General features: G+C 46.0%; 1 protein-coding gene across 1 annotated transcript; it reads right to left on the bottom strand.

Moving 5' to 3' along the window:
* Nucleotides 1-618: 618 nt before the first annotated feature.
* Nucleotides 619-18,876, bottom strand: STC2 (stanniocalcin 2). The gene is made up of 4 exons (XM_067567305.1): nt 17,030-18,876; nt 14,497-14,639; nt 11,230-11,441; nt 619-3,738 (listed from the first exon to the last, which is right to left on the bottom strand). Exons 1-4 carry the CDS (start codon nt 17,178-17,180, stop codon nt 3,345-3,347), a joined length of 900 nt encoding a protein of 299 aa, XP_067423406.1. The 5' UTR covers nt 17,181-18,876; the 3' UTR covers nt 619-3,344.
* Between the last annotated feature and the right edge of the window lie 647 nt (nt 18,877-19,523).

The following is a 19,523-nucleotide window of genomic DNA, read 5'->3' as shown; positions in this document are numbered from 1 at the left end:
TGAGGAACTAGCCCACTGAATGTATCTATGTTGTTTTAAAAGCCCAGCTTCAAAGTGGTTTCTTGTTTCTTACCAACATGGCTAGAACTGCATTTAAAATATAAAAGTAGTAATCTAACCAAAATTTATTCAAAACATTTATTAGTGTTTCAGGAAAAATAATAGCAGTGTGAAAAGATACAGAGTTTTGCCTAAATCCATATGCAATGTTTACAAGCTTATTTGGCTGTAAATTCTACATGAAATAGAACTAGTATGTTTTTCTCCCAGAGATCTGGAATTTAAGGACAGTTTTTTAATTATTATGTTTCAGGACTTCGTTTTTTAAGATAGGACAGCGTTTTTGTGGAGTGCCAAGTTATTTATATATTTTCCAGTAGGCTTTTTACTTTTCCTAGTTTCTCTCATGGGTGATTTTTTTTTTCAGATGCAAAGCTTAAGAGAAACATTCAGACCTTGGTTTTTAAGCTAAACCTCCTTCGTAAACAGCAGGTTCAGGAGGATTGTTGATCAAAGTATCCTATGGTCTCTAAGGGAACAATAGATTTTTTTTTTTACTGACTTCACAAAGAAAAGGCTATGTAGATGTCTTGATAAAATACTCTCAGGTAAACTCACCCTACCTGTTAGACACGAAAGAAGGTTTAACAATAAATAAATGATTTATGCTGTCAATAACATTATGGAACTGTATAAAATTATATTTACGTTGCTTTAAACAACAACAAAAACATACTAGTGGCATGAATATATACAACACAGGTCATGACATACGTTTAAATTATCATAGCCAGCAGTGTTTGGTTTTTAAATGGAGACACTATAATAAATAGAAATGTTAAATATTTACAATAATAGCATATGTGGAATCAGTAGATGAACACAGAAAATCTTCACACACAGAGGAAAAAAAAGTTATGCCATATACAAAATCCCCTGCCCCCTTGAAACGATAAATTTTCATTGAATTAACAAGATGGGGGAATATATATTTTTCCCCATGCAGAATGAATTAATAAAAATAAACTGTATGCATGCTGAGGTGATATGTTGACTAAGACATTCAAGAGTATATATATATATCTATATGTTTGGTTCTCATAGATGAATCAGCCCTTTATGAGAGAGAGACCTTAATGGAGTTAGGCAAGAATATTAACTTGGTAGCAAGTCCTTTTTGTTGTCATGGCCAGGTTCTGTTTTTTGGTTTGGGCTTGTCCTTTGCTATGTCTATGCATCATCACGTGACAATGGGATGCTTATGAGGAATTCACAGTGAGGGAGACCAGAGCCTTTTCTATTGCATCACCAGCAGCAAGACACTTTGTTTTGGGGTAGTGAGGGTTGCCCTGTAAAGCAAACCATTGGAAGGGGTGTATGTGAACTGACATTAGGAAGGGAACTACTGTCCCTCTGGGTTGCATCCTCTGTATGTATGATCCACACGACATCATTGCCATGATTGGATCGGTCATCTTGTCCACATACTAGAAGGAACTTGCCCCCTTCTCAAGGGATCTTTGGCTGATCCCAGATTCCCCAGTGAGGTCAGATGAGAGTTTTGTCAGAGACTTTAAAGGAAGTAGGATCAGGGCCTTCTTTGATCATAGGATTGATGGCTGCATAACAGCACAACTCATCAGGCTAATGGTTGTTCCTTGCTCCCTGCACCAAGGAGCTTTACTCACCTGACTTCTATGAAGAGTAATGCCCACGATTCTGCCATGGGATACATACACAAAGCTCCCACTGAAGACACTGGGAGCCGCCTACGCATATCCAGAAGCAGAATTTGACTCAGTGGGAGTTATAGTTAAATCCCTTGGGGTCCTAATACCATCTCCACTCCCACCAAGTGACAGAGACAGGTTAGTTCCCTGTGCAAGTTTAGTCTGTACCAAACTGCCTTCCCACCACAGACAATTTGACTCCAGGCCTCCTGAAGCAAAAGGCCAATGCTCAGATTCTTGGTGTGATACTGTCTTCCATGAAAGATCATCCTTTCCCAGTAGAGGGTACTAAAGTTCCCACCCCTCTTTGCCTTTGGATGTGATAACCAATGTTTTTAGAATAACACCCTAGGGTACATGGTTGCAGCAGTGCAATTTGAGGATTACAATTGCATATGGAGGTAAGAAAGGATGCACCCTCCCATCTGACCCTAACTTTAAATCACTCAGGCAGACTAAGCTCTTCCAACTCATCTCATCAATCTTCATTTCACTCACGCTGTAGGGTTTGGAAGTCACTACCCAGTGTGCTAGTTAAAAAAAAAAAAGAAAAAGTTAACTGCCTCTCACCATCAGAGAGTAATTTTTGGCACTTTGATAAACCACGGCCGGTGGCCAGATTTAGAACACTGAGTCTCTACAGCCCTGCAAACTCCACAATGCTGCTTCCAAAGACAACAGAAGGGAGAGATTTTCAATAGGCCTCCAATATATTCCTAAGCTCACAAAGTATATGGACACATAAGTTGTTTGTGCCGAAGTCCCATATTTTGGGTTTGCCACCAAGTGGGGAGGCTGCTGCAGCAAATGCTCTTCTGTGAGCACAGATGCAGGTTCTGAAAGCGGACACACATGGGGATTTTGGAGGTCTGTGGAAAATGTGCCCATTCTATGCTAAGCAGATGATAATGGTCAAATTGACTTGTCTGGAAGCTGACTACTTAGGCCATTGACATCTTGGAGTAACTGGATAAATAAAATAAAGTTAAGCAGTGGTTAAAATACATACAAGGGGGAACTTAAGTCAGGCAGTGTCACCCAGACAGGAACAATGGCTCAAGACTCATGAGAAAATGACATACCTCAAAACAGCAAGCTCCCTGTGCAATAAACTGGACATTTATTTCATTAGAGTGTCACAGCAGCCCCCTTCGAATTCTTATATTGACAGCCATGGGCAGAGGCAAGATCCCTTTGGGATTCAGCCATCTCCTTGGAGACTGCACCCTAAGCATAGCAGAGCTGACCAAAGTCTGAGTGACCAAAGTAAAATCTGGCTGAGCCCTTCCCGCAGCTCTTTCCCCAACCAAAAGAAAAACAAATTGCAACCAATATCCACTTGTTCTGTAGTTTTTAAAAGGGGGAACAATTAAAATTTTTGTCACACTCACTGGTTATGTGAGTGTCAAGTTCTCTGACTACGATCAATAACCCAGAACCACTGCTGTCCCTCTGCCACTCTATACACTGTCACTGAAGTCCACATACCCCACAATGCCCTGTGCTTGACATCACCCCTCTGAATGGAAAAGGTTTTGGAATGTCCATAGCTAAGAAGATGGACTCAATGGAGGAAGTTCTGGTGGGGGGGGAGGGTTGGGTGGGTGCCTCCTTTCACCTTCGGATGTCGGAAAAGTCGGACAGTTCTTCTGCCCGCTCAATGATCCCGTGCGCCCCTTTGGGGCTGTGGGCTCCAGCTTTAACACGGGGGTGGGTGTTCAAGTGAACCCTGCTGCCTCTCTCTCCCTTGGCAGCCCGTGAGCCCTCTCTGTGGTCAGATTCGGGGTGGATCAGCATCTCCCCACGACTGGTAGAGGCTTTGATGGCTTCGCCTGGCTTCCTCTCAGGACCCAGCGTGGAGTCGCCATGCACGGCCGAAGTGCAAAAGCTCAGGATGGAGCAAAGGCTTCCCCAGTTCTGTTCACACTGGGCCTGGACACTTCTGGTGATAGCCTTTTTCACTTCATCCCCGCACGTGAGCAGGATGTTCACCAGGTCAACGTATGGCCTGGAGGTAAATCAAACAGCAGAAAGGGGGGGTTAAAAGAGAAGTAAGTTACACATCAGCAAGTGGGTGTGATGGTCACTATGCCTCATTTTCCTCTCACTTACCCCAGAACATCTCCATGTGGCCCACAGTGTTTGTCAGCTAGTGGCCAGATGCTATAGAGGACTTGGAACTGCTGTGCTCCATTTCGCATCTGGCAGCCACACTTGCTGAGTGTTTATATCCTATATGTTACTACAACTGAGACTTGAGTCCTTTGGCAATATCTCCACCAGGTGAGCAATAATGCCCCCCAACTCCCACCGGAAGCTGTATTAAGCATTAGGCATAGCTTCTGCAGAGACAAGGCCAGTTGGGCTATGACAGGCAACAGCTGCAGAATGTTGAATTGTTTAGTGGACAGAACCAGGGGGTAGGAATCAGGAGACATGGGCCGCTGCTTGTGTGGAGTCAATAGTGCTAATGTATTAAAGCACAAAAAAAGTGGATGATTATATGGTGTTTGATTAGTCAGTCACATGCTTGGAAATGGGAATAGCTTGCCCATTTGAGGAGTCAGGATGAATTTTGTACCCACTGCCCATTCTCTCTCCTATTCCCCCTATCCCTAACTGATGTGGGCTGGAGAGTTGCGTTGATTTGAGGGGTGCTGCTTTTGGCTGCCAAAAGCACAAAGATTTATTTTAAAATTAAAAATAAGAAACATACATGCTGCAGAGGCAGAATTGTCACCAACTGTCCCAGAGATGGACTGCCTCCGGTCTTGCATTTCCTCAGGCTTTGTCTACACTATAGCAGCTACAATGGTGCAGCTGCATCTGCAGTGCTTCTGGTAAGGCTGTTCTAAGCTGACAGGAGAGAGTTCACCCATCGGTTTAATAACTCCTGCCTTTGCGAGAGGCAGTAGCTATGTCAGGATAAGCTCTCCTGCCAACATAGCGTGTTCCAGACTGGTGCTTAGGTCAGTATAATTTATGTTGGTCAGGGGTGTGGATTATTCACACCCCCTGAGCAACATAAGTTATACCGAAATAATTTGTAGTGGAGGCCATAGCCTTAAGCTAATTGTGACATTATGATTTCAGAGCAGTTAAAGGCGAGAAACACATATTATAAATCCAAACCCTGTCAGGGTATATATATTGCTGCCTGATATTTCCTGATACTCTAGCAGATATTAAACCAGTTCTATACCTGACCTATACAAACTTCATTCACTTCTACAAATTACTGCCATATGGGAGCCCAGCCACAGCAAGACTCAGCCTTTACTCCTTATGCCTGTAGGAGAGAAAAAGCTGGGACTGAAAGCAGTATCTTCAACTCCCTAAAATAGATGCGGTTCAGGGACTGAAGAAGGGGTCTCCTAATTGACCCAGTGGAGGCTGATCAGAGCATTACCAAGGGATCCTGGGGGAACCTCTGTCTTTAGTTGCTAGGAGAGAAGGGGCAAGGTCTCTGGACCATACCCAGGGTTGGCAGCAGCAAGGAAATATCGTATAAGGAAAAAGAATAATGAAATTTCTACATACACGTTTGAACTTCCAAGGGTGAAGAGATAATATGAGTTTCATCACCACAAGTCACAAAAACTAGATACGGAAAGTGATTAGCTCCATCTAGTCCATCTCACCCTAGCCAGAGCAGATTGTTCCCCACAGTATATTATTTAGCAGTTTGTCCTCTTTATTTAGCTGTTCATGGCAACTAACAACTCAGAGGGAAGCCTATTGGAGACATCATTCAGGTAAAAAGGAAATATACAAACTTGCTCTGAGCTAAGGAGATGTTTTAATATCATCAGATGCTACAGTGGAGGGCACAGTATAAATAGACAGTGTTTTCTCCAAAGCCCTATCAGCACATTGCCACTGAGCTAATGCTCTGTGACTGTGCATGTTTCAGCATAGTCACCATCCCGTCTCCTTCCTCTCAGTTCTTTTTTATTCGTCAGTTGAGATAAGTGACCTTAAAAATTAGCCAGTTCCCTTCCCATGTGGCCTATCAAGTTCTAAATTATCTAGCTAATTACAGAAAATTGGCTTGCAAAGTCACTCCATTTAATTGTAATATTAGTAGGTATTCATATTATTGTACATAACAGCCATCATATCTCACACCTAAGGGCATAAACTGATCACCTACCTATGTCAGGGAGGAATATCCCCACCCACATGAACAGCATTGTGCAAGAGGCTAGGCGTTTCTCTGAGTTTTATCACTTTCATTTGCCTTCCTCTGAAGCTTCAAGTTTCCACCTCTGCTGGAAGCAGGGTCAATGGACCACTGATTTAATTCTATGTAGCTAGGAGACCTAGGAGACCTGAAGTCCACCTTAAAAGAATAGTTTATTACTATATTGAGTTGTCTTATCTAGACTTATTTTTTTCCATATATTTGCCAAAGGGTCACTAAAGATCTAAATGGTCTATCTTCCCCCCCCACCCAACTGCCAACTTAGGATAAACTTAGGATTCCTGCCACTCCATGGCAAGTGACTCAAAGCCTTTGGGCTAGCCTAAGCGCACAGGCAAAATATTTATCACACTTGGCACTCATCCACTTACTGGGAAAACTATAGGCTGTATTTTTAATTTGAGTCACATCCTGTAGTATTGCATTCACATGATGCAACATGGCCAGTGAATGGACGACACCCAGCTTACTTAGCCAAGCGTCAGGGAGGGCAAGAAATATTTTAGAATACTTGCAGGAGCACGTCTGGTGGGGCAGTATCACTGATACTGCCAATAGAGCAGACAACAGATCAGCTGTTAGCAGGCATGCTGGGAGAGCCCAGAAGGTGACAGTTAAAAATCTCTAGTAAAAGGAACCACCTGAATTGAAACTTAAATATTCTGAAGGGTCCCAATGCAGCCTTAGCGTACGCTGTGGCAGCTCCACTGATTTCAATGGTGGGCCCACTTACAGCAGGGTTGAATCTGACATATGGAGGGTGCTTATGTCGTCTTCTGTGGAGACCACAGCACCCATAGTGCTGGATGAGCCCTGTACATGAAGCTATCCACTTGAAACAAACAAAATAGACCGGGCAGGATAAGGAGAGCTAGCAATTTGGGATAGCAGAGTGGATGAAAGTACTAAGGTTTTACTCTAGTGCAGTGGTTCCCAACTTGTGACCCAGGGGCCAGAAGTGGCCTGTGGAAGCTTTCAAAGTGGCCCACGGCTCCCCTCCCGCTACAGAAGGGAGCCGCTGCCTAAGGACCCAGGCGGAGCACGTTTCTGCAGGGCTAAAAAACCGGTGCAGGCTCCTTGCTGCAGCCGAAGGAGACGGGAGATCAGCGCTGCCCTCCCCCTGGCTGTAGCAGGGAGCACGGCAAAGTGCTTCACTTGGTTCCTTTGGCGCTGGGACCCCTGCTGGAGCCAGAGGGAGGGTACACCAGCGCTCCCCTCCCCCAGTTCCAATGGAGAGCAAAGTGCTCCACCTGGGTTCTTTGGCGCTGGAGTCCCTGCTTTAGCCAGAGAGAAGGGAGCATTGATCTCCTATCCCCCTGGCTGCAGAAGGGAACCATTGCCTAGAGACCCAGGTGGAGCACATAGGGCTATGGGACGTGCTGTTTCCCTGCTGTCGGCAGGGGGACAGGAGATCAGCGAGGAGGCAGCCTCCTTGCTGAACTCCTTCCGTTCATTTGCAGTGGGGGGGCGGCCTCCTGGTGGAAACCGGTGGCCTTTCAGGGTTGTATAAATGATATCTGTGGCCCTCGAGCCAAAAAGGTTGGGAACCACCTGCTCTGTTGTTAAGATGAAGTTTGTATGGAATCACCAACCTCTGGGAATGCAGCTTCTTTGAATGAGGGAGTTCATGGAATATACCCCATATTTGGATTCTTGACTGGGGCAGTGGTGTTGGGTTTTTTTTTAAGTTATTAGGAGCATAACAGGTCCTGGAAATCCATTTGTTGTGACAATTTTCATCATCACAATAAAAAAATAGATCCAAACCTCCATTCTCCCACTCTGCTCCCTGAGAGGTGCCCTTACTGCCCTCAATGTGCTATTTAGCTTACACTTGAAGAGAAAATGATAAGAATGATATGGCAAAAGACCACTCGTTTTGCAACAGTACAGGAGGAGGTGGTGAGAATGAGCTTCAATCATGTTTCCTGATCTAAAGTTTTGTCTTTTATCTGAAACAGGAATTGTAAAGGGACAGGACATGTTCTTTAATACGCCTGTCAAATGAGCCAGGGAGAATTTTACTGATATCCATTAAAATACTGGACTTTGGCTCTATAAAATCACCTGAAAAATGGTGGCACAATTTTCCTGGTACAAGTCGTCGTCTTTGGTAGCTCTGGCCTTTATGGGTGTTCATAGCCTGCCAGAGCTCTGAGGATTGCCTCTTTCCCATTCCTCCTTTATTTCACACTATCCTCATCCCACTTGCTATCATGCCTATAGGATAGCTGTGGCCTAGTGATCTGAGTAAAAGACAGGGAGTCAAAAGACCTGGGTTTATTCCCAGCTCTGCCTCCGACTTGCTGATTGCTTCTGGGCAAGTCACTAAATCCAAAATTTTCAAAAGTTGTCCTGATTTTGGGGGCCTCTATTTTAGGAACTCAATTTGGGATAAGCAGGGCCTGGTTTTCAGAGGTGCTGAGCATTCACAACTCTAAATGAGCTCAGTGGGACCTGCTCTAGGCTGAACAGACCTGAGGTGTACCAAGCTGGGGATCCAAAAACTGAGGCCACTTTTGAGAATTTTCTGATCTGAACCACTCTCTAAAATGGAGATCATTAACTCACCTTGACAAAGCACTTGATTCTTATAGCACTTTTCATCTAAGGAGCTCAAAGTTTTATCTGTAGACAAGTACTCGCCAATTTACAGCCTGTTAATGCAGCCCTTCAGGTTTCCACACTGGGGTGCTGGTAATGCAATGTGAGCACTGTTTCCCCCCCACTGTCCGAGAAGAAGCCCGGCATGCTGGTGCCTCCACAACATTCCCATCCCCTACCCACCACCAGAATAGAGACAAGAACTGGCAATGCAAAAAATATTACCATGAGGACACCAGCCATGCTTTTGATCCTAGCCTCAGGAAGGTCCATGCTCATGGAAGGAATGGTGCTTTCAGGGGGCCAGGGCCAGTTTGTCAAACTATAATTAATGACTGATTCCACATTTCAGAGTAAATTTGTCTCCTTAAACGTAATCTGGAATTTAAAGGTGGGATTTTCAACAGAACCTAAAATAATTAGACTGGGATTTTCAAAGGCCTTTAGTACCTAAGAGTGCAACATTAACACTTACTTAAAGTTGACCTGGTCAATTCACCTCTGTGCCTCAGTTTCCCCATCTGTAAAATGGGAATAATGATACTGACCTCCTTTGTAAATCACTTTGGGATCTACTGATGAAAAGTGCTATAAAAAAGCTGGGTGTTGTTATCTGTCATTGTCTATGGGTTTCTTTTTATTCAATAGGGAATGAGAAATCATTAGGGGTATGGTATGAAGATGGCTGGTGGTAATTTTTCTATCAGGCTGTGGCTAAGCCTCCCTCTTTCTGGGTGCAGCTTCCTGCAAGAAAAGCATTCCCTTTTTTGCACCAGCATATGAATGGTGAGCACAGACCACAGCACTTTGTGCCTCATTTGTTCCTGCAATTTGGTAGTTTAAACATGTTACTTCATTGCAGGTGCAAACTGTGCTCCCAATAGAGCGAAGCTACTAAAAATCTAGCCTCTTATGTTCCATTTTGTATGCATTTCTGCTCCTATACATGTCCTTGGCAAGCATATGGGGTGAACAGGAGTATGGGAGCTTTTCTTCATGAAGGTCTAGTCGGTTACTGTGACTAACAGTAGCCACAAGATGCTTTAGGAATACTAACACTTTGGAACAGTGACGTACCGAGGGCCAAGCCTACATTTGTGCCCCCTGGCGCCACCCCCCAGATGCCCCAGGGACTGGGGGGGTCTGTACCTGGGGGGCGAGAGGGGGCACAAATGCAGGCTTGGCTCCATCATCCCCAACTCCCTACACTTACCTGGAGCCCGCCTCTCCCGCTACAGCCCCGCAGCCTGGCGCCGGCTCGGACAGGGGCGGCCTCAACCTCCCCACCGGCCTGGGAAGGGGGGGCTGGGCCGGCCCTTCATGATGTGCATGGGGGGGAGGTGCTAAGGGGTACCCCTCAGAGCCTCCTGCACCCCCTACCCCCCACCTGTTGCGAAGGGACGGCCCAATGCACCACCCGCCCCTGCACTTACCTGTAGCTCCTGCAGCCCTGCACTGGCTCGGATGGGAGGGTGGCCTCACCCCTCCGGCCTGTGCGGGGTCCAGGTCAGCCCTTCATGATGCGCCCGGGGGGAGGGGGAGTGCGGAGGCACAGGAGCAGAAGTGGGAGCAGCTGCCCTTCAGCCTCCTGTGCCCTCTGCCCATCGCGAAGGGCCGGTGCCCCACCACACTTACCCACCACTCCAGCCCTGCAGCCCGGTGCTAGCTCGGATGGGGTGCCAGGTTGGCCCTTCATGATGGGCGGAGAGCGGGGGGCGCTGGAGGCTGAGAGGTGGCTGCTTCCGCTTCTGTGCCGCCCCCACCCAGTGTCATGAAGGGTCTGCCCACCCCTTCCCCCGCCCCCAGGCTGGGGGGTGAAGCTGCCCCATCTGAGCCAATGCCGGGCTGTGGGGCTGGAGAGTTAGGTAAGTGCGCTCCAGGCCAGCCCTTCACAAAGGATGGGGGGAGGAGGGGAGCCGCAGGAGGCTCTGCGCCTCTCAGAGCCTCCTGCGTGTCATGAAGGGCTAACCCGGTGCCCCCACCGCAGGCCAGCGCCCAGGGGCCTGGTCCCCCCCGCCTCCCCTCAGTACACCACTGCTTTGGAATTTCATAAAGCAAATCAATTAATTAATTACAATTCATCTTCGTGCAAGATTATGTGGATTGGATATGAGGAGACTGACATATGTCATTCAGGGAGATTTGCACATACTTTGGGATCATCTATTTATTTACAAGAGAACAGAACTGTGTCATCAAACTATTATTATCTAGCATAAATACCATCTTGTCCACTTCAGTTATATTCTCCCTCTCTTCTGTCTGTTTGTTTTTTCTTTTAGAATATAATATCTTTGGGGCAGGGACTGAGCCTTCTTTTGTGTTTGGAAAGTGCTTAGCACATTGTGGGTGCTTCTGGAAACAAATAATGTCATAACTGTAAAAAAAAAAAAAAATTGATCGAACTTCAACACATTTTTCCCTCCCAGGGTAAACTCATCACTTTTGTAAAATATCAGCTAGTCTTTGCAGCACCTCCATGAAAAAAAGAGTTATCCCCATTTTATACATGGGAAACTGAGGCAGAATAGTTAATTGAGTTGCTCAAGGACATAACGAGATGGGATGAAACTCAGTCACCCTGTCTCCTGGGTGAATGAATGTACAACCCACTAGATGACACGTCTTTTTAGGTGAAATTCCTCCCTCACTTTCATTACGATACTAGGCTCCTTGCACACTCGCACTTACTCGTGCTGTAGCAGGTCTTTGAAGTGAATCATATCCACAATGACTTGGATGTTCTCCTTGGCAACAGAGCAAAGGTCGTGTTTCAGGTAGCACTCCCGTTGTAACTGGAACACCATGTCTTTAATAGCAGGGCACTTACGACTGATGCAGCTGAATTTGTGTCTCAGGGCGTGAGCCTTACACTTCAGAGCATCTTTAATGAAGGATTTTCCCTGAGAAGATAAGAAACAGAGTAGTTCTGTATGTGTGTCCACTAAGCACAGCAGGTGATTTATGCTCCACTAGCCACTCCTCCATGTGACAAGGGTTATTAGGCTGCTAAGGCTATTTGTTAATGCCTCCCCCCATTTTATTTCCTTGCTCCTAAAGGCCATGTCAGGTTGTCCTGTCCTACCATTCTAGAAGGGCTGGATGCTGCTCCTGGGCAGGTTGCATGAGGTTTTCTCCACAATTATGGGATGCTTTCATTGCCTCCTCCCAGCACTGAGTGCCCTATCTTTACCACAGCCCTAGTCCTTGTTGGCCTAGGAGAGAAAGAGGAGGCTTCATTTCTAAACAACAGAGAGTCAAACTTAATGGGCTAAATTCATTCCTGTGTCATCATAGACTACACTGGGCTCACACCATTGATGAGAGTGACCAAATGTGTTTTAGTCTCCAGGACCAGAAGGGGATTTTCACAATCAGTCACACCAAAATTTGCCTTCCCTTATCAGTTTGCAAAGTTCACATAGTTTTTATATAGGCACTCCCTATCCCCTGAAGGAAACTATTGGCATCAATGGTTCCCTCTCCCCTCCTCTAGCCTTGTAACAAAAGAGTCCTCAAATTAATGCTACCAGCCCACTCTAATAAGCCACACTACAGTAACATCTTGATGTTTGTGTCTGCTGGAGGGAAGACATTTCAATTTTAGGTTGCCACAAGAGATTACAGAGAGCAGCAAAAAAAGTTATTTTAAAGACAATGAAGGATATTTAGGCAATGTCCCTTTAACTATCTTCCATGACGCCCTCATGATATTGCTTTACAGAGGAATATTCAAGACATGCCTATCCCCCGTCCCTATCCTTTCCTCTTTCCACCATTAGCTATTATAGCCAGTCCTACTTTATGTATGTCACAATTCTCTTGGCAACTATGTAGTTAACTTTTCTTCTCTTTGTTAAGTGACAGCTCCGTGGTAGCGATCCTGTGTTACCCCATTTTTTGTCAGTCTCAGGTTATCTTAGTTGATGGGTGTTTTGTGATCATTGGAATAATTTTTGCTCTCACTGACTGCAGATTTACACCCATGTAACTCTACTGAGATTAACTGTTACACCAGATTCACACAGGTCTGAGTGCAAGATACACACATTCCCCGCTGAAGTACTCTATCAGACATCACCACTTTCCATTCCAAGTGCCAGGTGCACTTCTTTGACCTTGCATGCAGTATCAAACACACATAGCACAGTAAACATTAACTAAATACCATACACACATAATAAATATTTTAAAAAAACACCTCAATCTCACTTATTTTTTCCATTGAAGAGAAAAAGGGGTGGGGTAAGGAAAAGAGAGAATCACATATGACCCATGCTAGTTATGTCACATAATGCACTCCTGGAACTTGCTCAGATACTGTGGTGATAAGGCCAGTAAAAGAAACTGAAGAGAAGAGAATAAATTTACTGGGAATGACACTTGTATATTTTAGAGGACAGTGTGTTCCCGCAGAGTTCAGTGTTGTTGCACTGCAGTAGAAACAATCTGGATGTAAAACAGCCCCTGTTCTCTTTAAAGATATGAGAATGTTCAATGGAGCAATTATTTGCTGGCTTTTATGCAATAATTTCATATATGTGTTTGGTTTTCCCATGGTTTTACTTCCATAAACTTTTTGCTTGTTGATCATCTAGAAGTGTATAAAATAAAATGAGCTCTAATTATCATTTTCTGACAGCCACCTGGAAACTAAGGCTGAGATTTTCAAAGATGCCCAGAGGATCTGGACACACAGTTCCCATCAATTTTAATGGACATCCAGATCCTTTATGTATCTTTGCAAATCTCAGCCTAAAATCTTCAGCACAGGGGGATTTGTTTTTCTGCTAGGTCTGGTCTCATGGCCCAGCTAAACAGAACAGCTGGATCTGCAAGACAGCTCTGCTTTCTACCATGCTATATAAAGTGCCATTAGGCTACAGCTGGGTGACTTCAGTAAAGTTATGCTGTAAACTGCACGCGTCAAGCCAAATGCCGCTGGCCCGTTGTAATGTTCTCTTCTCTCCACACTGAAATGGGAGAGTAGGTTTACAAGACATAATAACAGGATGCTTCAGTGATGCATAAATGGTCTGGGGAGAAAATGAAGGAGACAAACTTAATACCGCATACTCCCTAAAGAATGTATTTTTTGTCAGTGTCTGAGCCAAAGGACTATTTGAATACAGCAGTTTTTGGAGATGCCTATGCTGGTTGTGTGTAGTTGTTGAAAGTAATTTAACAAGCACACATTGGGTAAAATTTTCAAACATGCCTAAATGATTTGGGAAGTCCAACTTTTGAAAATGGGACTGAAGCTCCTGAATCACTGAGATGGTTTGGAAAAGTGTATCCATCAACCTACTGGAATTAATTTGATCAGATTTGCATAGAGAATGCTAAGGTGTGATACTTCGGTCTATATAGAGAGATTTTTAGCATAATAAATACACATCACTGAAGTAATAAAATGATACATATAATAGAATCTGTGCCACCAAAGAACTTACAATATTTTGGCCCATTGGCAGAATGCCCATTAGTGTCAATGGGTTCAATCATAGAGTCCTCAATGAATTCAGCAGGAAGTTTGTCTGAGTGAGGACTGCAGGATCCATTCAAGGCACCATCACCATTCCAATTTTGTTATCACAGGTCTATTAGGGAAAAATTCTTAGGTGGAGGTGCAGTTTGGTATGCTATAGACATTCTGTTTCCTGGGACAACTTAAGCACAATGCATATATTATTCTGCCCTTGGGGCTTGATGCAGCACTATTCAAGTCAATGGGAATTTTTCTATTGAATTGAATGGGAGCAGAAAGAATCAAGCCCTTGGTTGTAAGCATCCAAATCTCAATAAAGGAAATGGGAGTTGGGCATGTGTAAGTGCAGATCCTTAATTAAAGCCTTATTTTAAATATGTATTTTTAAGAAACCATTAAATTAAACATAACACCTTTTAAATGTATACTTCTAGGCATTTCGCTTTTTTGTTTTTGTTTTTTTGGGTTACCTGGGCATCAAATTTTCCAGCGTTGTGTAGGAAAGTCATGCAGATCTCATGTAAGCCTTGGATCTCACAAGAGTTGTTTTCAAAGCATTCAAACACTCCACATCCCACATCGCCAGCATTAACCAGGCAGTGCTGGATTTCAGCTAAAATGACCAATGATTATGGTTAATTTGTACAAAAATTCATAAACAGAGACGGGGAACGAGAAAAGTTATTTTGCTAAGATCATCAGTTCCAAAGAAAAAGCACATGAGACAACAGTTATGTACCCACAGCATGTCCACTTATTGCAGAAATTAGGTCAACATTTATATGCATTTTGTTATGAATATGAGATCCAAAAAGTAAATGCCAAATTCACTTCACTTACATCATAGCCATATTCACTTAAAACGTCTAATGTTGTTTCATTCTTCCAGAGCATATAATGGACCTGATCTACAATTCCTACTCTCCCAAAGTCCCCCATAAACTTCAAGGGGAATTTTGCCTGAGTGAGAACAGTAGGTTCAGGCTAGAATTTGTTGTAAATGTTAAACTAGTGTCTGGTGATTAGCACATCACTCTTTGCTGACCACTGGGGCCCCCAGTCCTGCTGTCTTTGAAATCAATGGCAAAACTAATTTTCAATGGGTCAGAGAGACCCTTGTTGCATGAACCCTTCCCCCTCAGCCTCCTATCCAAAAATTCAGATTATTTTAATGCAACCGTCAACCAGACCTTTCAGCCACCAGCATACTGAATCCCTTATTTTTTCCAATATTGAAGCAACTGCTGTTTTTCTTCAGACACTGGACAGACACCTTCAAATTGAAATCTTTACAAGGCAACTCCTTGCCCTTTCTTAAAAAAAAATGCTGCCAAAAGGAAGGTGGTTGCTGAGAAGCTTAAGGATAAAGTCAAATAGGGGCAGCTTTTAGAGCAGAACTGAGGATGCTAAGAATTTGTTGTGCTCATTTACTAGTGGCACCTTTAATTAAAGTTCGCTTTTGGGATCTAGCCCAATCCCTCTCTAAACCACAGCATGGTTAAGGCATCTGCAGCCTTTCCCCTTGACATGCTGCCATCTGAAATCCCTTACAGCAACTTTCGTTTTAATCTTAATTCACTGAGGGCAGAGAAGAGAAGAAAACTCTTGATGTAAAGTGCTGAGGTAGGAAACAATGTAATGTCTCTTAATATAGCATAAAAAGAGAAATCATATGTGCAAATGCCGTATAATAACGAAACAGAATGTCTCAGTCTCTTTTCATCTGATCACAAACTCCTATCAGATGGCGGGGGGCGGCGGGAGTGAGGGGAGGGCAGGAAAAGCCACATGGGATTTTGCAGTTAAAAACCCCGAGGAGGAGTTGGAAATCGGTTAGTCAGAGCGATCTTGCATTGTGTTATTCCCACGTGGAAAGCCGCACATACAGAGGCACACAAAACGAAAAGGGGTCTCTTTGTCAAGCGTTGTGTAACTGCATCTTGGTGTGTTTGGGTCTGGAAGCCCAGCTGTAGTGCTTCTGTTGGCATTTGGATGCAGACGGTTCGCGGATCACATGTCCTGGCTCCCAGTTTGCTGAGAACTGCACAGTGCCGTGATTCACATGTGGCAGTCCCTAATGGGCATTCGTGCATTCCGGCTCGTGTGTGTGTTTGAACAAGGTTCGCAGCATGGATACAGTTAAAAAAAAAAGTAAGGCGGAAAGAGAAAAGTGTGCAGCGCCCTCACGCTCTTTCCATGCCTGGGAACTAAGAGATTCAGTGAAGTGCACGCCTCGGTTCTTTCTACTAGGCAGATAATACACGAGGAGGGCTGAGAAGAGAAACCCCACGGCCAATTGCATCATTACTTGCTTCTCTGCGCAGGAGAAGCAGGCAGCAGCTCTAGTCATTTTCAGTCACGTCCCTCTCTCCCCCCCAGCAAATATTTTAAAACGTGCACTTAGCAGAGAAGCCTTCTCTTCAAACGAAATCTAAACATCTGCTCAAACAGCATCCCCGGGATTAGAAATCGCCTGACCTGCTGGAGCTTTTTGGTTGCCTCCAGAACTGTTGGATTATTTAAAATGAAAGGATTGAAGTAGACTGACTTGCAACGTGCAGGGACGGGCACGGCGCTTTTCTGGGTCGGTGCCACAAGTAATTATAGTCTTAAACAAAAATCGCGTTTTATCCTCACGTGGAATAACTTTCCAGGTGTCGCTAAATTTATATCTACCGTGATTTCCTCATTGGTTAGCAGAGATGAAATGCAGCGAGCTACTCGTCTGTGCAATTCAAAGGACAGCACGTGCTTGGCTAGCTGGGGCTTTAAAGGTAATTAGGAGTGAACATTTCCTCATGATTTATGTTTGACAGTCACACAAAAATAAATGTTGCCTGTCACTATGACCATCTAGCTACCCCACACTCTATAAATACAACGTAGACACCCCCCTTTCACTATAACTGCTTCCTTATTGAACAATATTTAACATACAGTTTGCATCGGAGTGTAATTAGACCTGGCTTTTTCAAGCAGCCCCCCTCTTTTTAGATCACATACCTGTATTTTGCAACGACAGCCGCCCTTTCTGTTGAGGGGCTCTGTCTTGGGGTCCATCCGGAGGGTTGGTGGCTTCTGTGCCCAAAACCGGATCAATGCTTCCAAATACCAACGCCAGGGTAACTAATTTACTTAACAGCTCTGCACACATGGTCCTGCTTGCAACCCCACGCTGGAGACCTTTGGGGGTTTCCCACCTTTCGGCTTCTTTTCAAAGGGTGTATAAATGGAGGCTACTACTCTTCCTTTAATCTGCTCGCTGGATAGCATGTGACCAGGGCTGGTGCAAGTGCTGAAAGTGGCCAGACACGGCGAGGATGGTGCCTCAAATATCCCTGCAAGCTCTGGTGTCACTTGAATGAAGGAGTCGAGCAGGTGTTGTCCAGCGGCTCGACCAATAGGAGCCCTGTCCCCCTGTGACACCACGCGTAGTGGGCGGTGCTTGTTCTAAACTACTACACACCGTAGAACAAAATGTGGGGGAAACTTGCCTCAGCAGCAGGTTGCAATTCAAACTGCACAGCAATGAGCACGAGCCCCCAACAACCAAAACAAAACCCGCAAGAGCAGATAGCAACCCGGTTAAAATCTTGCTTCTCTGCAGGGAAATCTCAGCCATCGCGACAGCAAGAGACTGAGGAAAGAGGGGACTCGGGGGTCCGGTACATCTCCTCATCTGTTTCCTTTTTGTCTTCACAAAGGCTTTGGCAAACGTTTAAAGCACGTTGCTTGACTAGGGGTCTGGAGGAGAAATGACGCATTGTAACGATTGCTAGAGTTGTGGGAGCGCCAGCCCAGAAGAGGGGGCAGGGGGATTCCACGTCAGACGTCGGAAAGGGGGTAACATCACTTTGCCAAATGACAAAACTCTCCCCTCCCCCCGCGTCTCCCTTCAAGCTTGACTTCCCGCACGCTCGTAGCCTGGCCACCGCCGCTGTGCCTTGCAGCCTGAATTCAGCTTGACCGCTGGGTGAGGCGGGCCGGGCCGGGCAGGGCAGGGAGCACACCCAGCGCGTGAGGAGGCGCGGCGCCCTAGCATGTGAGTTGCGCACGTGGGCGGGCGGCCGGCCGGGCGTGCGCGCGGGGCTGGCGAGTGCAAAGTGAAAGGTGAAAATCTGGATTTTTTTGTCATCTCGCCCTGTGCCGCGCTGTAAAAAGGAGATCGAAGCCCGCCATCCTCCCGTCCCCGAAAGGAGCAGGGCCCCAGCTCAGCCTCTGGGCTGCTCACAAGCATGCAGCTTTAATCTATTTCAAACACAGCGCGCGGCCACATTTCCAAATCTACCCAGCACCCCGCTTATCCCTGCGTCTCGGCTGGCTCTCCTGAATCGCCCCTTTGCATAGCTTGCCCCCCGCGGAGCGGAACATACACCGCCCGCCCCCTCTCGCTCCCACCGGGAACCGAAGGGACTCGGGGCTCCCGGCCCGCGTCTTTTCCTGCTGCGGGAGTCTCTGAACAGAAACGTCAGCTGCGAGTCTCGTTTAAAAGCCTGAAGCTGGTGGATGAGGGAGCTGTGAAACAGGCCCCCCCGTTGCTAGTTTAGGTTGCATCTTTGAATAATCCTGCTGAGATTGATTGGGCCAAATTCATCCCTGGGGTAAAGTCATGGGAATGGCATGAACGGCTTCTGATGCTCAGGGCCCGATCCTGCACGCCGGGCTTGCGTCTCTCCGAGACCGGGATGCGCAAGGCGTGCAGGAGCGGACCCCCGAGAGAGCGCAGCAGCCTTGCGAGCGTCCCTCTCGCGCAACCCGCTGCAGCTCGCCCCTCAGCCTCGCTTCTTGTCTCGGAGGCTGGAGGAAGCCACCTGCAGATGATTGATGCGGGGAGAGGGGTGCGGGGGTTATTCCCCCCTCCCACTGCAGTAATACGCATCAGATGTTTCATCAGACAGCGCCGGGCTGGCCACGTGCATTTGCACGGGCCCGGCTCTTCTCCAGTGCTCCGGAGAGGCGCGCAAGTCGCAACGCAAGCGGCCTACTGCTGCCATGTGACTGGGGGAGGAGGCGCAGGCAGCGGTTGGCCTGTTGGCCAGCCTGCTTCTGCTACCCTCGAGCTCGGCGGATGGGGGGCGGGGCTGCACAGTGAGGAATTTCTCCAGCTGCTGCTGCGGCGATAGTTTCCCCACAGCTGTCTAAATGCACTTGAGGAAATCCACTCACACCTCCTGAAGCGAGGGTCTCTCCCTGGAAGGACGTGACCCCAAACCAGGGCTCCATGGTTAAGGCTGTAAGATCCAGTTTTGATTCCCTCCTGGCGTTTTAAAAAACGACACAAGGCTCCCAACTCCTTTTAACCTCAACAGTCTCATCATGCTTTGTCTCTGGCCAGAAGGTTCCTTTGTTAGTCCTGACCTACAGGCCAGCGTTGAACTGTTATAATTATGTCTGGTAGGTGTGTGGGATTTGTTTACAGAAATAGTTTTACACGGTGCAATCCTGTGGATCTAGTGTTTTATCAGTATAAAGGTGTCTTACAGAGGTATAGTTTATT

Source organism: Emydura macquarii, unplaced genomic scaffold (assembly GCF_026122565.2).
Source record: "Emydura macquarii macquarii isolate MOO-44397 ecotype Brisbane River unplaced genomic scaffold, CSIRO-AGI_Emac_v2 contig_2768, whole genome shotgun sequence".
NCBI lineage: Eukaryota > Metazoa > Chordata > Testudines > Chelidae > Emydura > Emydura macquarii.
This window is presented reverse-complemented; position numbering and strand designations above follow the sequence as displayed.